The sequence below is a fragment of the Balaenoptera musculus genome, chromosome 17 (assembly GCF_009873245.2).
Source record: "Balaenoptera musculus isolate JJ_BM4_2016_0621 chromosome 17, mBalMus1.pri.v3, whole genome shotgun sequence".
In the NCBI taxonomy this organism is placed as follows: domain Eukaryota; kingdom Metazoa; phylum Chordata; class Mammalia; order Artiodactyla; family Balaenopteridae; genus Balaenoptera; species Balaenoptera musculus.
Window position 1 is genome coordinate 73,415,703 of NC_045801.1, and position 15,514 is coordinate 73,431,216.

The 15,514-nt window shown below is 41.8% G+C and overlaps 1 protein-coding gene across 2 annotated transcripts in view; it reads left to right on the top strand.

Annotated features, from left to right (window-relative positions):
* CA8 (carbonic anhydrase 8) overlaps positions 1–15,514 on the top strand; it is a 230,125-nt gene that overhangs the window by 130,525 nt on the left and 84,086 nt on the right. Inside the window, exons 1-2 of one of the 2 annotated variants that reach the window (XM_036830405.1) lie at positions 9,667–10,102; positions 11,350–11,541. In XM_036830405.1, the coding sequence (XP_036686300.1) occupies positions 10,003–10,102; positions 11,350–11,541 (292 nt within the window). In that variant the 5' untranslated portion in view covers positions 9,667–10,002. Of the gene's footprint in view, positions 1–9,666; positions 10,103–11,349; positions 11,542–15,514 lie in introns of those variants that run through there. The other variant, XM_036830406.1, reaches the window with a different exon arrangement.

The following is a 15,514-nucleotide window of genomic DNA, read 5'->3' on the forward strand; positions in this document are numbered from 1 at the left end:
GAACTGATTTAGATGTATTGTGGCTTAGAAACTCTGTGTAAGAATAGGACTTTGACCTTCAAAGTGTGCAGTATATGAAACAATACAGTTCAGTTATTTTTGCCTGGAAGTGTTCTGAATCACTCTTTGCAGACCCAGAATGTTCATTTTAGAGTCAAATTATGGACTTTCCAAAACATTTGTTCTAGGTTATTTTTAAAATGATTAAAATCTGGTCATGTGCATTAGTCAACAAGCATTATTTTGAGTACCTGACTCTTACTAGGTCCTGGGGATTCCAAGAAGAATAATATGTAGTCACTGTTTTTTGAGAGCTTATACTCAAGTGCTGGAGAAAGATATGGAAGCAATGATTATGGTGCAAACGCTTCCAGAATAGCACCTGCTTTGGCAAACTGTGGGAGGTGGGGGGAAGTCTACATAGGGAGGAAGAACTTGAGCAGAGTTTTGTAGATAGTCAGGGGCTAAGAAGGGCTGAGGAGGGGGAACAGGAAGATGAACAAGAGGAGTTCTCCATTTGTGTGGAGAAAACACCACCTGCAATGTGAAATACACGGTGTATCTGGGGACCAGAAAGTATCTGGTGTTGTAGGTATAGAAGAGGTTGATTCAACCCAGCTGAGATCAATTCTGTGTGCAGCGCGTGCATGGGAATTTAGAGAGCATAGAAGAGTCAAGATTGAGAGAATCTAGGAGGGGTAACAGCTAATAGGGAATCGGCAACAGTCCGTGAGAGATGGTAAGGTCTAATTAGCTAACATCTTGGTACTATACTGTGTACATCGGTAGGGATCTAATACCTTTTGAATGTCAAATGCCTTTCTGAAAGACAGATTTTAGCTTGTCAGTGATCTGTCAGCAGGTATTTACTGGTTGTCCAACATGCTTCTTGAGTCACAACATTCTATTATTGGAGTAATGGAAGCCATACTATCTTTCAAGTGAGCAGATTGTGTGCATATCCTAATTTCATCACTCCTTGTTTCTTTCATTTTGGGGAAGTTATATAAACTCCCTGGGCCTCAGTTTCCTCATCTGTCAAATAGTGGTAATAAAACTTACATCACAGAGTTGTCACAAGGATTAAATGAGTAAATAAGTCCAGCAGTATTTGATTCATACTTGTTGCCCAAACTGTGCTCATTTCCAGCCCTAACTCCTTCCCCTGCTTTGGTGTGAAGTGTGGTTTTCCCGTGTCTGCTTACAGGATTAACATTGACTGGATTTATTTAAATAACATTTAGAATTTTTGGCATCTCTGGTTCACATACTTTGAGCAATCTCACAAATATGCAAATCATAAAGACATTCCTGAATACGAATACAACAACAGTAACATTAATAACAGCAAGATGGACAGTACTCAAACTAAATGATGACAATAATCAAATTAACTCAAAGATAAAATGATCTAAGAAAATAGCCAGGTCATATACACCAAATGTCAGTTTCTTATATTACAACAATAATAATTACACTATTTGAGTGCTTATTAGTGGCAGATACAGTCCGTTTTGCTATAATGTGATACATGTGTTCCTAAAAAACACTGTGCTATGAAAAATTGGCAAAAACAGCCACAGGGCTTCTGGGAAAAATGGGATTAGGGGCACAACACTCAAACCCTTCATCAGTGACACATTTAAAAAAAAACCAAAGGAATGGAATAAAATGGTAGCAGCTTTTACACACTTCAAAGGTTAAGAAATGCATAAATGCTAAAATAAGTGCAGCATTTTAACTTGGAAAAGACCTGATGTTTGCTTGTGGAAGTGTTTGCAGCTTGTGACTTACTGTGAAGGGGTGGAAGGAGGGTCACCTGAAGTCTGATGGAGAACTGTCACGTCAGACGTAGCTGGCCGACGTCTGAGTGTGTGCATGTGTGCACATGTGTAGTCCCCGCATGACTCAGGTCAACTGGGTGCAGCTTTTTCTGCTTCTGTCTCATGTTTCTCACAGACAAAAAAGTGGCCTGAGCAAACAGGGAAGTCTTGGTGTGCTCAAATTGTTCCCTGATATATCAATTGCATTGGAACAAATCTGCATTTTCACAACAAGCATCCTAGTAGAACTGGCTCTTCTAGCTCAGATGCATTATCTATATGAACTTAGGTAATCTTTTCAACACCGCTCGCTTTTGGTCTGGTACCATTATTGTCCTCATTTTATTGATGAGGAAAACGAGGCAAAGAGAGCTTAAATGACTTAATCAAGATCAAACTTATTAAGCAACAAAGCCATTATACTATACCACCTTCCAACATAGTGTATTATGCTAAAGATAATAATCCATTTAATAAGATACGTATTTCCATCAGACTTTTGATAATTCTTTATATCTGATAATTATTGTGTCTCACCTAAATCTCTCATGTTGTAGTTTTAGTCTATTTCTGTTATCTCCTTTGTCAAGTTGGGGACTATCAAGCTGTAATGTTGTATGTTATTGCCCCTTAAATAATTAAGGCCCAGTCGAAACTAGTGCAGTCAGTCTGGTTTAGTACCTTGTGTGTACTCAGCACCATGCTAACCTCTTTCTTCCATCATTGAAAATTATGCTAAAAGTGATGGTTAGTGAAGCCCAATCAATGGGGTTCCTACCATAATGTCAACATGTGTGCTCCAATAGCATTAGGAATGTTTATTGCTTTGTGTATTTCATTAGTGTCCCTGGTTCCTCCTCATTACACAAACTCTTTATGAAATAGAAATATTTAATATAAAACACCCTGAAGGCTGTTTTTTGAGGAGTAGCGTGTTAGATGGCTAAGGAGGTACTTAATTTATATCCCATTGAGTGCTGGTTGCAAATGTGAATGGATGAATAACTAATGACACTTTGAATGGGATTTTGTTACAATAGTGGCTAAAACCTGACTCTAAAATTAAACTTTTTTAATTAAAAAAAAGTTTCAGTTTTGTATGGCTCTTTTTCCAAGCTTCCTTTCTTAGCTTCCTTGACCCTTCCATTTTTGACCCTCTTGACTCCAGCTGCCAAGATGGGTCCAGCATACCTCCCTGTTTGCCCAGAGGCAGGATGCATTAGAGCTGGAGTATGCATTTAAATTGCTGTCTGGTTCTTAACTGTTTTACAACCCACATTCTCCTGGTTGTGGAGACAGAGCACATTGGCTGAGTTCACCAACTCTGCAGGCAGTCAGTTTGGCAGTTCCGAGCACAGGTTCTAAGAGAGGCAGATCTCAGGTCACCCACCGCCTCTGTCTATGGCCACCGACAATCTCATCTGAACATGGAATGATATTACTAAAGCTCTTAGGAGACTTAAAGGAGACAATCTATGGGGAATGCTTGACATAGTGCCTGGGACACAGTGCTGTTTCAGTTCTTTATGCTGCATAATTAACCACCCCAAAGCTTAGTGGCTTAAAACAATGATTTATGATTTCTCACAATTCTGTGGGCCAGGAATTCAGGCAGGTCTCAGACGGGCAATCTTTCTGCCCCACACACTGTCGGGTGGAGCCGCTCACCTGGCTGCATTCGGCTGGCGGCTAAGCTGGGCTGGAAGGTCTCAGTCACCTGTGCCTCTGTGCTGCTCCAGGTGTTGTCACGTGGCTGGCTTGGGCTTCCTCACAGCATGGCGGGCTTGGGGTGGTAGAGTTTCTTCCATGATGACTGGTTCCTAAGAGCAAAAGAGGAATTGGCCAGCCCTCATAGAGGCGAAGCCCCAAACTGGCCCAGGGTCACTCTACCGCCATCTACTGGACAAAGCAAGTCACAAAGCCAGCCCTGATTCAAGGGAAGGGGAACCAGCCTCCCCTCTCATGTGCCTACAGGACAGGAATTACAGCAGCCATCTTTGGAGACAACTGTAGTGCCCAGATATTATTTTCCGATGAATTGGCTTTGCCATTTTGCACAACAGGCATAGCGCATCTCCTACTGCCAACAGCATGTTGTAGGGCAGAGTGAGGCATCCCAGTTGCTGTGGGAACTGAAGTATGAGTCAGGCCAACAGCCTACTCTAACTTGGCCATTGCATCGTTTCTTCATGTCAAGAGGGCTCAAAACATTTTTTTTTTAAACCTATTTTTTTTGTTGTAAAGGTCTCTGTATCCTTGAGGATAATTTTTTTTTTTTTTTTTTTTTTTGGCCATACCGCTTGGCTTGTGGGATCTTAGCTCCCTGACCAGGGATTGAACCCCAGCCCTCGGCAGTGAAAGCACAGAGTCCTAACCACTGGACCGCCATGGAATTCCCTCTATACATTTTTAGTATTGTTGTTCTGTCAGCAGTATGTACCTGCCTATCACTTACTTTGTACTTTATTTCATGTCATGAGAGTATTTTGAGACTTAAAAAAAAAAATCACTAAAACAGAGACATACTATTTAAAGATGTCATTTTGCCCTTTTACTAACACCACAGAAAGCCTTCTATTAACACCACAGAAAAAGAAAAACTTGATCAAAAAGTGAACCCAGGCTGGCTTCTATATTCGAGTTTTTGCTGTTTGGTTTTCCTTTTCACTGGAATGTCCTTCTTACCTCGCTTCCTTCACCCTTCTGTGGGCAAAAGAACACTTATTTATCTTTTAAGACCCAGCTCACATGTCACTTCCTTTACGAAGCCCCTATTGACACACCTGGCACCAAGTAAACTTGATCACTCCCTTTTCCGTGGTCCCACTGCACCCTGAAAGCTTCTACCTTAGCAATCGTAACTTTTATTGCACTACTATATTGGTAAAGGCTGATCAGGTGGCACGTGGAAGCTAAGTTCTAAGTCCTACCATGAGGGGATACAAAGAGAAATGAGAGGAACCTCTTGCCCTAGAGGAGCTCATTGTCTATTGGAGGAGGTTATACAACACGTACTTCAAACACAATCTTCAGTTCAGGGCTAGAGATCTACACAGATTTATTATGAATGCACTTTAACCACTTGAGTGGGCGATTTCCTTTGGTAAAACACTAGGAAGGCTCCCTGCATAAGGTTTTGCCTGTTATAACGATAGATTGTGGAGCCATCAATATAATGGTCTCAGACATCCCAGATTCAGCCTCTGTCATTTTGGTGCTGAAGGGGGCACTGGGCCCCAGACATAACGGGTGTGATCTCAGAGAAGTGAAGAGAACTATGGCCCATGTCTACTGGAGGAGATGGGGGGTTTTCCATGGATAAGGGCTTTCTCGTGGTGTGGTGAGGTTGTGAGGATCCCAGTTAGGGCCAGGGCTTCTAAGAAGTTTGCAAGGCAGAGATGAGGGCACTGCTTTAGGCTGTTTAGTTTCCTTACAGGTCAGAGAAGTACTTTTACTTTGAAAAAAAGACACGTGCAAAGAAGCATTTGAGCCAAGGAAGATTACCCTTGAACTCATCTTTACCTGAATGGCTACTGTAACAATCAGCTTTTGCTAGGTTATGCTGCTGTAACAAACAGCCCTGAAACCTCAGTGCCTTATCAAACAAAGGTTTGTTTCTCACTGACATAATAGGTTGACTCTGGGGTGTCTGTGGTTCTGCTCTCTGCATGGTTTTTATTCCAGGATCCAGACTGACTGAAGAAGCAGTGCCTTTCTTGGACTGGGTCATTTTGGGGCAGAGAGACAAATATGGTGGTGGAACCACAGAATAACTCCTAAAGCTTCTATTGGGAAGTGGTGCATGCACTTCTACTGATATTTAATTGGTCAAAGCTGTGAGGTACAATCTCACAGAGAGGGCCAGAGAATGACAGAAAAGATACATATGAACCTTCAAGTTGCGAACTTTCACAGATGCAAATGTACGTTCCATCCATATCAGGCATGAGTGAGATTGCAGCTTGCCCACTGTCTCCTGTTGCTGATGATCCTTCAGCTCTGCCATCTCCCACCTCCTCTCCCTCCTCCAGCCAGTAACTCTTCCTGCCTGTTCACTTGACACCAGCCCCTGGATGCCAGCTGTTGTACTATACTACTGTACTTTCCAAGGTACTGTACTTTAAGATTAAAAATGTTTTCTTTATTTTTTGTTTTTGTTTTTTTATGTATTATTTGCGTGAAAAGTATTATAAACCTATTACAGTACAGTACTATATAGCCGATTGTGTTAGTTGGCTACCTAGGCTAACTCTGTTGGACCAACGAACAAACTGGACTTACGAACGCGGTCTCAGAACGGCACTCGTTCATATGTAGGGGACTTACTGTACAATCTTCCACAGCTACACTGAACCCAAAGACTAAAAGCTGATGATTCTGAAGATAAGAGACCAAGAAGAGGTCAAACAAATTAGGTTGATAAATGCTACTCGAAGCAGGCAAAATACAAGATTAATCTGTTGCAGAAAGAAATATGAAAGAATCAGAACTTGCCTACTAAACAAAGCTTGAAACCTTCAGAAATCAAAATGTATACAGTGAGGAAAATTTTGACATCTATATTGACAAAACAAAAATCAGATTAGCGAACGTAACAACCAGAGAAGCGTCTTACTTCAGACGTGAGCCCACTGAAGCACACATTTTTTGAGTATCGCGGATGGGTTTCGGCAGGTCACAGAAGGCTCTCAGAGAAGAAAATGGATCTATGACAAGCACTTTCATGATTCAGCGTCATTGGTCATGCCAGTAATCGTACTTCCTCCCTCACTGCCCACCAAAAAATCCTACTCGTCTTTTTTGGTGGGCCTCAAATGCTATCTTTTCCCAGAAACCTTCCTGGATCATTCCCTTGTATGTGAATCGCGTCTTCCTTAGATGGTGATGGTACTTGCCTCTCTAGTTAACATACTGCCTTTATTACACTTAATTATCTCCTCTCACCTCCTCACTCCCAAGACAACTGTAAATTCTTTAAGGGCAGAAACAGGATTTTATTCATTCTGGGGTCTCCCACAACAGAGCGGTGCACACAAAGGAACACAGTTCATTGTTGGTGAAGTGCAGAAATTGACGATCTGGTTCGAAGCTACTTGACATGCAAATATTAGCTCCATCCTTGAGGTGTTCCTAGAGCACAAGGTGCCCACAAGAAGAAGGTTAATGATTGTTTATGATGACTCTAGGGCCCAAACTCACCAGTACAGTAAGAAAGCCTTGGGAAGGTAGATAAAGGGTGAGAAAAGATTGGGAGAAGAGGGCTGTGCAAGTGCGCGGTGCTGTGATATCTAGATTAGTTTGCTCCTTTTAGGTATTTCTATTTCTCTTTTCTTAGTATCGGATAGTAATTAGTTACATATATCTTAGTTTTAATAAATTGTTTTAGGACGTGGTTTGACCTCAGTGATGCAAACACTAAAAGCGAGCAATATACAGTTAATTTAAGGAATTATCAATAAAAATGATATTAGGTTGAAATGCATTAAAATTATACGGAGGGATATGTGTAGTACTTATATCCATAATATAGAGCATGAATATTTTTAGACTCTGATATTGGATTTAGGTGTGCTTGTTCTATCTTGTAAATCAAAGCAATGGCCTATATCTTTGATCTGTGTGTTTAGGTTTTATGGCGACAGATATCTTATAATAACTAGAAATAGAAATTCCACCTTTAGTGATAATATAGTACAGCGATCAGAGAAGAGAAGGTCTTAAGGTGCTGTTAATTAGCAGAATTCTGAAGCACACAGTCTCAAAGCAATTAAGCCTGTTAATTGAATATTTGGACGCATGGTGGAATAGCTCATATGTTGCTTGCTGGGCAGGTATCCTAGGCTTGCAGAGAGGAGTTACATTACACACATGATGTTGAAAAATTCACAAAGAACAAATATGGGTAAACATACGTTTGTCTAGTAGCTAACTGTATTTATGAATGGTGATACATCGTGGGCTATATGCAAAATTGTCTATGAGTTGCAAAATTCAGCATTAACAATTCAATCTTTCAGCCTATCTGTTGTAGATACGGCGCACCATTTACTCATGGAAAACTGAGCTTTTCCCACAAGATTTTGCTGTCCTCTGGTTTGGTAAACATCTCTATAATTCATCTGATCCTTTAAATGAAATTGGTGGTCACACAGTGGTTGCAATCTAGCATCTATGCAGGTTTGGGGGCAATGGGGAATGGGCACTGCTGACGAGCTCAAGGTCACAAAGTGATCTTGTTCTCAAGATCCTGCCTGGGTTCCATGAGTTGCAGCATTTGATGAATGTGTGAACCTACTTCTAAAAAGAAAGTCGGTTGAAATTTTCAAGACTGTGAAAAAGTTTTCAAAAACGGAAAAAGAAATAAAATGTTCCTTTTAGAAGAACTTCAGTGGAAAGTGGTTAATATTTTGGGCAGTGCTTATTATTTTTAAAGGCTATATCTTTAGGGTAGACCTCTGCTTCTGTCAATCCCAGGCTTACTGGGGTGCAGAGGAGGGAGGGTCTCCACTAAAGAACACCAAAAGGCAGTGAGTGAAGAATGAATTTAGTCTCTCTCAAACTGTGTATCAGTCCTCTGAATGGTGGACTTTCTGGTCTCTGTGTTAAGGCGAAAGAGAAATTACAAGAATGCTTGAAATCCTCAAAGCTAAAGGTGACCAATAGCTTTTATCTATTTTATTTTATTTTTTTTAAGCTTTTATCTATTTTGCCAAACATTCCAGAAAGTGGCAGAATTGGTTGAGTCCGCCCCCCCCCCGCCCCCTTCAGTCCCAATCCATTTTCCGGAGAAATTTCTAATAGCCCATAAAGTCGCTTTTTACAAAAGTGGAGGGGTGAGTAGGCAGTGAGGGCTAGGAACACAGAAATTAAAAATCTCCAAAGTGAGCATCTCCATCCTTAACACGAGGAATTAATCATTCATAAGGATGGTATCATTTAGGAACCCGCTATTCAAACTGCTAACATTTTGGTGCACATTAAAAAAAATCTTACCTAAGGTCCAAATCTGAGCTTACTATGCACACAGACCTTCTAAAAATGCGGGGTTAACCTGCTCTGAGTTAAAAGCTCTTGGAACAGGGGGTTGAAGTCATTCACCCTGGATTGAGAAGCATATTCAAGAGGTGACTCTTTGGATCAGGAAAGTTCCCATTTTTTATGTAATGTGTGCATTTCATTATTTACACGATTTCACCAGGTGGTTGGGAGCTGTGTACACAGTCAGCTGCGCCCGAAGTTTTAAGCCAGGCTTAAAACTAAAACTAAACAGCCTTTCTTTACTATCTTTCACTCCTCTTGCCTTTTTTTTTTTTAATGGAAAAATTTCCCTAAATTTCCTCTCTAGATTAAAACAATTTTTTTTTCCTTAAGCGTTTTTAGGAACTATACTTTTCCTGGAAAATTTTCCATAATCGTTTCCGCTGGTCTCTAAGGATGAATTAAAAAGTAAATATTCAACGACTAAGATTCGGAGTGGGAAACTTTTTTTTGTTTTGGTACAGGGTTCCCCAGCCTTCTCTTTACTCTTATCCGGGGCAATTCGTGTCTCTTCTCCCCGACCCCTTTCTTTCTTTGTGGTATTTCCTGGAATAAGATGACACTAAATTAGGGTAGGAAGCCCCTGGCCTAGGCCCTACGCACCGGGGTTGGGCGCGGGAGGCCGAGCGTGCGTGCGTGCGTGCGTGCGTGTGTGTCTAGGGGTGGGTTCTTCTGCTTCCGTGGGTTCGGCCCGGAGCCCCGGGGCCTTTTCGTGCGGTCCATCCCGGGCCCCCGCCTGAGCGCAGGGGGCGGTCCCTCCCGTGCCAGCCACGCCCCGGCCGAGTTTATAACTCGCCTGATCGCGCTCTCGGAGCCGCCGCTTCTCTCGCGCTCCTGCCGGACTCGGGCACGTCCCCCCCCACCCCGGGCCGGCCGCCGGACGACTCCCGCCTCGCGCCGCTCGCGCTCGCACGCGCGCTCACACCCACGTTGCCCTTCGCCGCACGCGCTCACACTCATTCTCGCGCGCTTGCCTCGCTCACACACGCGCGCTCCCACTCGCGGGAGCGCTCCCACTTGCACGCGCGCTCCCACCGCCCCGTGCGCCCCCTCGCGCGCTCCCCCTGGCGCTCCGGAGCGCTAGCCTCGCAGAGGCGCAGGCACCGCAGGCGAGAGCGCCGAGGGGACCCACGGCCTCCCCATGGCTGACCTGAGCTTCATCGAAGATTCCGTGCCCTTCCCGGAGAAGGAGGAGGATGAGGAGGAAGAGGAGGAGGGTGTGGACTGGGGCTACGAGGAAGGTAACCGGCCGCGCGTCGGGAGGCTGGCGCCGCTGGTGTCCCGCTGCTCTGGCGCGCTCGGCGCGCCCCGCGTCCGCTCTTTCCCGCGTGCGTCCCCGACGCTTGCCCACGCCCCCGGCCGGTTTCGGGGCACCAGGCGCTCCGGGGAGAACGGGGGTGCCTGCCGCCTGCGTTCGCGTCGGGGAGCCCGACCTTGCCACCGGGCAGCGGTTGGCACCTGCCGCGGTCCGGAGGGCGAGCCTGAAGGCTGCGGCGGTGACATTTCCGTCTTGCGAGTAGCGAGAAGAGCCGCGCTGTGCTGTACTCAACACCTTGAGAATACAGCGTTAGTGAAACTATTAGTCTCTTTAAAAAAAAAAATTTATTGGCGTATAGCTGATTTAGAGCATTGTGTTAGTTTCAGATGTACAGCCGGGTGATTCAGTTATGCATCTACATATATTCATTCTTTTTCAGATTCTTTTCTCATATAGCGTTAGTGAAACTATTAGTTTCTTGCTTGCCTGCGGGGAGAAAGTCGCTGAGGATGCTGACACCGCTCAAGTCTTCCTAAGTGTTGAATCAGTGGACCTGGCAAGACGGGGGCTGCCCTTTTAATAAAAAGTTTAGTTTCCTAAATGTATCCCTGAAGATGTAGGACTCCTAACAGAGCTGACTACTGGTGCTGATGTTGGCTACATACGTTGAAACAGATGTAGAGTTTACAACTTGAATTATAAAAATACGAAAAGAGTATTATGTATATATTATGTATATACAGGTATGTGTATATACGCATATGCACACTTCAGAATACTGTGTTCGCATTTCTGATAAGTGTTCATTCACTAGCAACAGATTTATGGTTTTTGGCTCTCACCAAGAACGCTGAGTTATAGGAATTTCCCAAGTACTGCACATAATTGAAGTAATGAGCAGAGGAAATTTTTGTGGTATCATTTTTTTTCTAATCACTTAAAGATGATTTAATTTTCTAGAGCCATAAATTAGTACCTCTATGTAGGCAAATAGAATATTTTATTAGTCCAAGACTTTGAATGTGTTATTTGATAACATTAGATCATTCAAAATATGAATGCAAAAATTCACACACATTATTATTACCATATTTTATCTGTAAAGGGACAGTAGTCATAACCTTCTTAATAATGGCAAGGATCATAAGTAGTGTTGAAACTAGTTTTCCCCATGTTACATTTTGCTGTAACTTATTTTTTCAGTCTAAGTTCGCTTCCTTTTGTCCTCAGGTGTTGAGTGGGGCTTGGTGTTTCCGGACGCTAATGGGGAGTACCAGTCTCCCATTAACTTGAACTCAAGAGAAGCTCGATACGACCCCTCGCTGCTGGATGTCCGCCTCTCCCCGAATTATGTGGTCTGCCGGGACTGTGAGGTCGCCAACGATGGGCACACCATTCAGGTTATCCTGAAGTCAAAATCAGGTATTCTAGATGTTTCTGCGTGCTTCTTAAACTAGAAGTTTATATAGCTTGTGTAACCTTAAAGGTGGAACTAACCTAGCTCTGTTGTCAGGATACCTTTATAGGCTATAAAATGCATTTCGGGGGAATAATTTTCTGAAACATTTTTGGAAGGATGAAAGGAAGAAATTATGAACGTGTCAGTTGGTTGTTCCATGTTGTGTGACGTTACTGGAACAACTTTAGTTGGTCAAATTCCAACCCTGTGGAATTTGAGCAAAAGTATACACAAGTGTACTAATCTGCATTTTGTCCTAAAGTGTCGATTGGCTTAACAGTATGTTCTAGATTGGTCGGTCTTAACAGTTTGCCTGCTGTATTTGTAGTAACCATGTACCTTGGGACTGTTCGAGCAAAAATGGTAACCAACTCCATCTCCTTTTACACTTACTTGGAAATTTTAGTTAGAGTGTTTAATTGGCATGAATTGATAGGGTTGGATTTTTATTTTTAAGAAAAATTCACAAGCTAACTTCCACTTAATTCATTACCGTTTATTTTATTGAAATGTATAATTAACTGAAAAAAAGATTCTTGGGAGTACGTTGTCATAACATTTAAAGAGATTTCCCTTCATTTAAACTAAATTACTATTTTATGTTGATCTGCATATTTCTGTATATCTGTCATGACAGTGCTTGCAGTCTGTTTGGTGTACTGAGCAAATAAACTTTCCATTTTAAACAAACAAAAAAATAAATCATGTAGATAATTATAATTCTCTGTTTTACTGCCTTGTAAAACTAAAGATTAGGATTTATTGACATAATCTGACATTCAAGATAGACTTTTCAAATTAATTTTCTCTGCTAAATTAATATGACAAGAAGAATTTTAATTAATAGCAATCAAAAACAGCCTCTAAACTCAGTAAAAGATTTAAATGGCAAACAAAGCTCTTACTTTTACTCATTTATTTTTAACTCTCTTCCTCCCCTCTGAACCTATTTGAGATGGATCTGAAATGTTTTTTAGAAAAGCTGTTGGGTAATTACCAAGGAAATTGGCTTTTGGCTTAAATGTAGGAGAGAGGAGAGTGGAATATTTTAAAATTAACATTAATATCTTGCTTTTCATAGTGAATAATAACTCTATTTCCCTCTTGGAAAGAATGTAAAATTAGGAATACGTTGAAATACTAGGAAGCATTTGATAAACAGAGATCAACTGTACTCAAATTAATTCTGAATCGATAAATTTGATATTTCAAGCCATAAAATCTTTGGGTTTATTATTAGGCAGGGCAGGTACTGATTTCCAACTATGGATATTTTATTCATTGTGAATGTTCCTGAGCTTTAATTTAGAGTCTTCCCAGCTGCTCTGAGTCTAGTCAAGGTATGGGCATCACCCAAAACAGAATCTAGGTGTTGTATGGATGTAGTCAAAGAGACAGCTTCAGGTGTAAATTTGAACTTAAATCAGATTTTTTTGGGGGGGTTATCTATGATGGGACATTATGTATTATTTATAAAATATATAGTAAAATTATTGTATGCTGACTGTCCTGACATAAAAAACATTTTAAGGTAATGTTGGTATTACGTGTTAAGGTTTATTGGTATGTTGACATGCTTTTTCACTTCTGGAAATAAACGTTTATATATCTATACAACTAACTTGCATTTCACATCAAGCACCATGGTGATTGAATGTTGGTTTGTATACAAATGGATAAGAAGGTTCTTGAGGTTTCATATTAATGAAAACACAGTCGTTTAGAGCATCGGTGTAAATACGGGAGCGTAGAGGAATGACTGAGTCCAATGACTCGGTCCAATGACTGTGTGCTCACTCACACAGACTGTCAATTAAGTCTGTGTGTCCATTCCTGATCGAAGATCAAATTTACTCCATCACACTGAGTTGACCATTTTCTTCTGGTACCTTCTCAAGCCTTCTCAACCTTTTCCTTGGCCCCCTATCGCCTCCCAAAACAGAGCCTATCAAGCAGTGTTTCGACTCTCCGCCCACAGGGTCCACCCCGACCGCCGAGGAAGAGCTATCTGTATTTTCATCTGGGTCTGATTTGACGTGCACACTCCAGACCCCTTACTTCTGACTCCTCGGAGACCTTGCTCCTTCAGATGCCCGTCTCCTTTCTGCCAGTATAATCATTTCTTCATTGTTTCTTCCCTTTCAGTGTTTCTCCAAGCTTTAAAAAAAAGTAACCAAAAAAATCCCACGTCTGGACAAGTTTATTTATTTGCTTCCTAGCATATATAAGGTTTTCAAAGGAATGGTCTGCAAGCCCTGAACACCCTGTATTTCATTTATTTAATTCAAGCTTTATCTTTATCAAAATAGAATGTAAACATAATTTAAATAGTTGGCTAGTACTATATTTGTCTCTGCCTCTGGTTATAACCCACCCCTCCCCACTTAAAATTGTTTGCCTTGGTTACGACCACTTTCATCTCTTAGCTGTTTTTCCTGCTGTCACTTCCACATTTCTCAATAGCATATTTATACTGTCGTGCTTTGATATTTAAGATATCTGTGAACTCCCTACGATGGACGACGAGGCTAGTTCTCTTATTACCCTCCCCCATCGTGGTTTTGTCCCCCCCATCATCCCTGTGTACTTCAATTACAGTTGTTATTTAAATTAGCTCAGTGTTTTTATTATTATGACTGTGTAACTATCATTTCCAGCTGAGACTATATTCTGTTTCCTTTATTGAATAATGTGGGGTTCCCTCCCGCCTCTGCCCGGAGTTGGTATATTTTTGTTTCTTTGGTTTTTTGTTTATCCACCATGATTTCATTTCCAAACTCTCTGATGTCTGGCAGGCACATCTTCTCCCAGGACATTCAAAAAGCCCTTCCAGTCCTCTCATCCATCCTTCCCCTCTTCAGCCCATCTGGACTGCTGTCGCCCACAGCTCCCTGGACCTCAGGCCTAGGAAGTCCCTTGGCTTGTCTCTGTGTCCAATTCCGTGTTTCCCGGATGATGAGACATCCTCTTTTTGAGGTTGTTCCCTCATTTCAGGGATTTGTTGGTTTATTGCCTCCTACAGTTCATCTCCCAATAACTTGCTGAGAAGAAGGGCTTGTGAGAGTCATTGTTTGCATACCTTGTGTGTCTCTCTGTTGGGTCCTTGGTGGGCCCTTTCAGTCAGGATAATTGTCTTTCATTTCTTAGAAATTTTCTTACATTATTTCATTGATAAGTTTTTTTTTTTTAAGTCTTTTTCTTCTACTTTCTGGTAGATTTCCTCAACTTCTATCTTTCTATTAAACTTCTAATCTCTGCTCTTATATTTTTAATTTCTAAAAAATTGTGTTTATTCTATGAATTAAAAAAAATATGGCTGCCAGTATTTATTTCATGATTATGGGATCTTTCTTCGTTCTTTTCTGTATTGCTTTTTTTTCTATTTCCCGTATGTCTCTGTTTTATTCTGGGATCCTTCTTCTGTTTGTTTTGGTGTCTCTGTTTTATGTTGGAGATGCTTCTCAAATGTCCAGCGATCTTTGGCTCTTTGTTCATATTTAGGAATGGGTCTAAAAATTGAATCAGAGGCTCTGCACATGGGCAGGGATTGAGGTCTGGTGGATGTCACAGTAACACGATTACATAGGACCAGGCTGTGTTGTTGGAGCAGCCTTTGTAGGTTTATGGATTTCTCTGAGGGGAGGGGTGTGATGGCTCGCACCTGGCTGGCAACATCTGATTGTTGACTGCAGGCCAAACAGTGTAACCAGAGGGTACATCTGTTATAGTCAATGACCCTGCATTGACACCTCCTCAGCACCCAAGTCCATAGTTTACACTAGGGTTCGCTCTTGGGGTTTTACATTCCATGAGCTTGAACAAACGTTTAATGGCACGTATCCACCATTGTAGTGTCATACAGAATGGTTTCAGTGCCCTAAAACGCCTCTGCGCTCCTGTTCTTCCTTTCCTCTCCCCAACCCTTGGTGATCACTA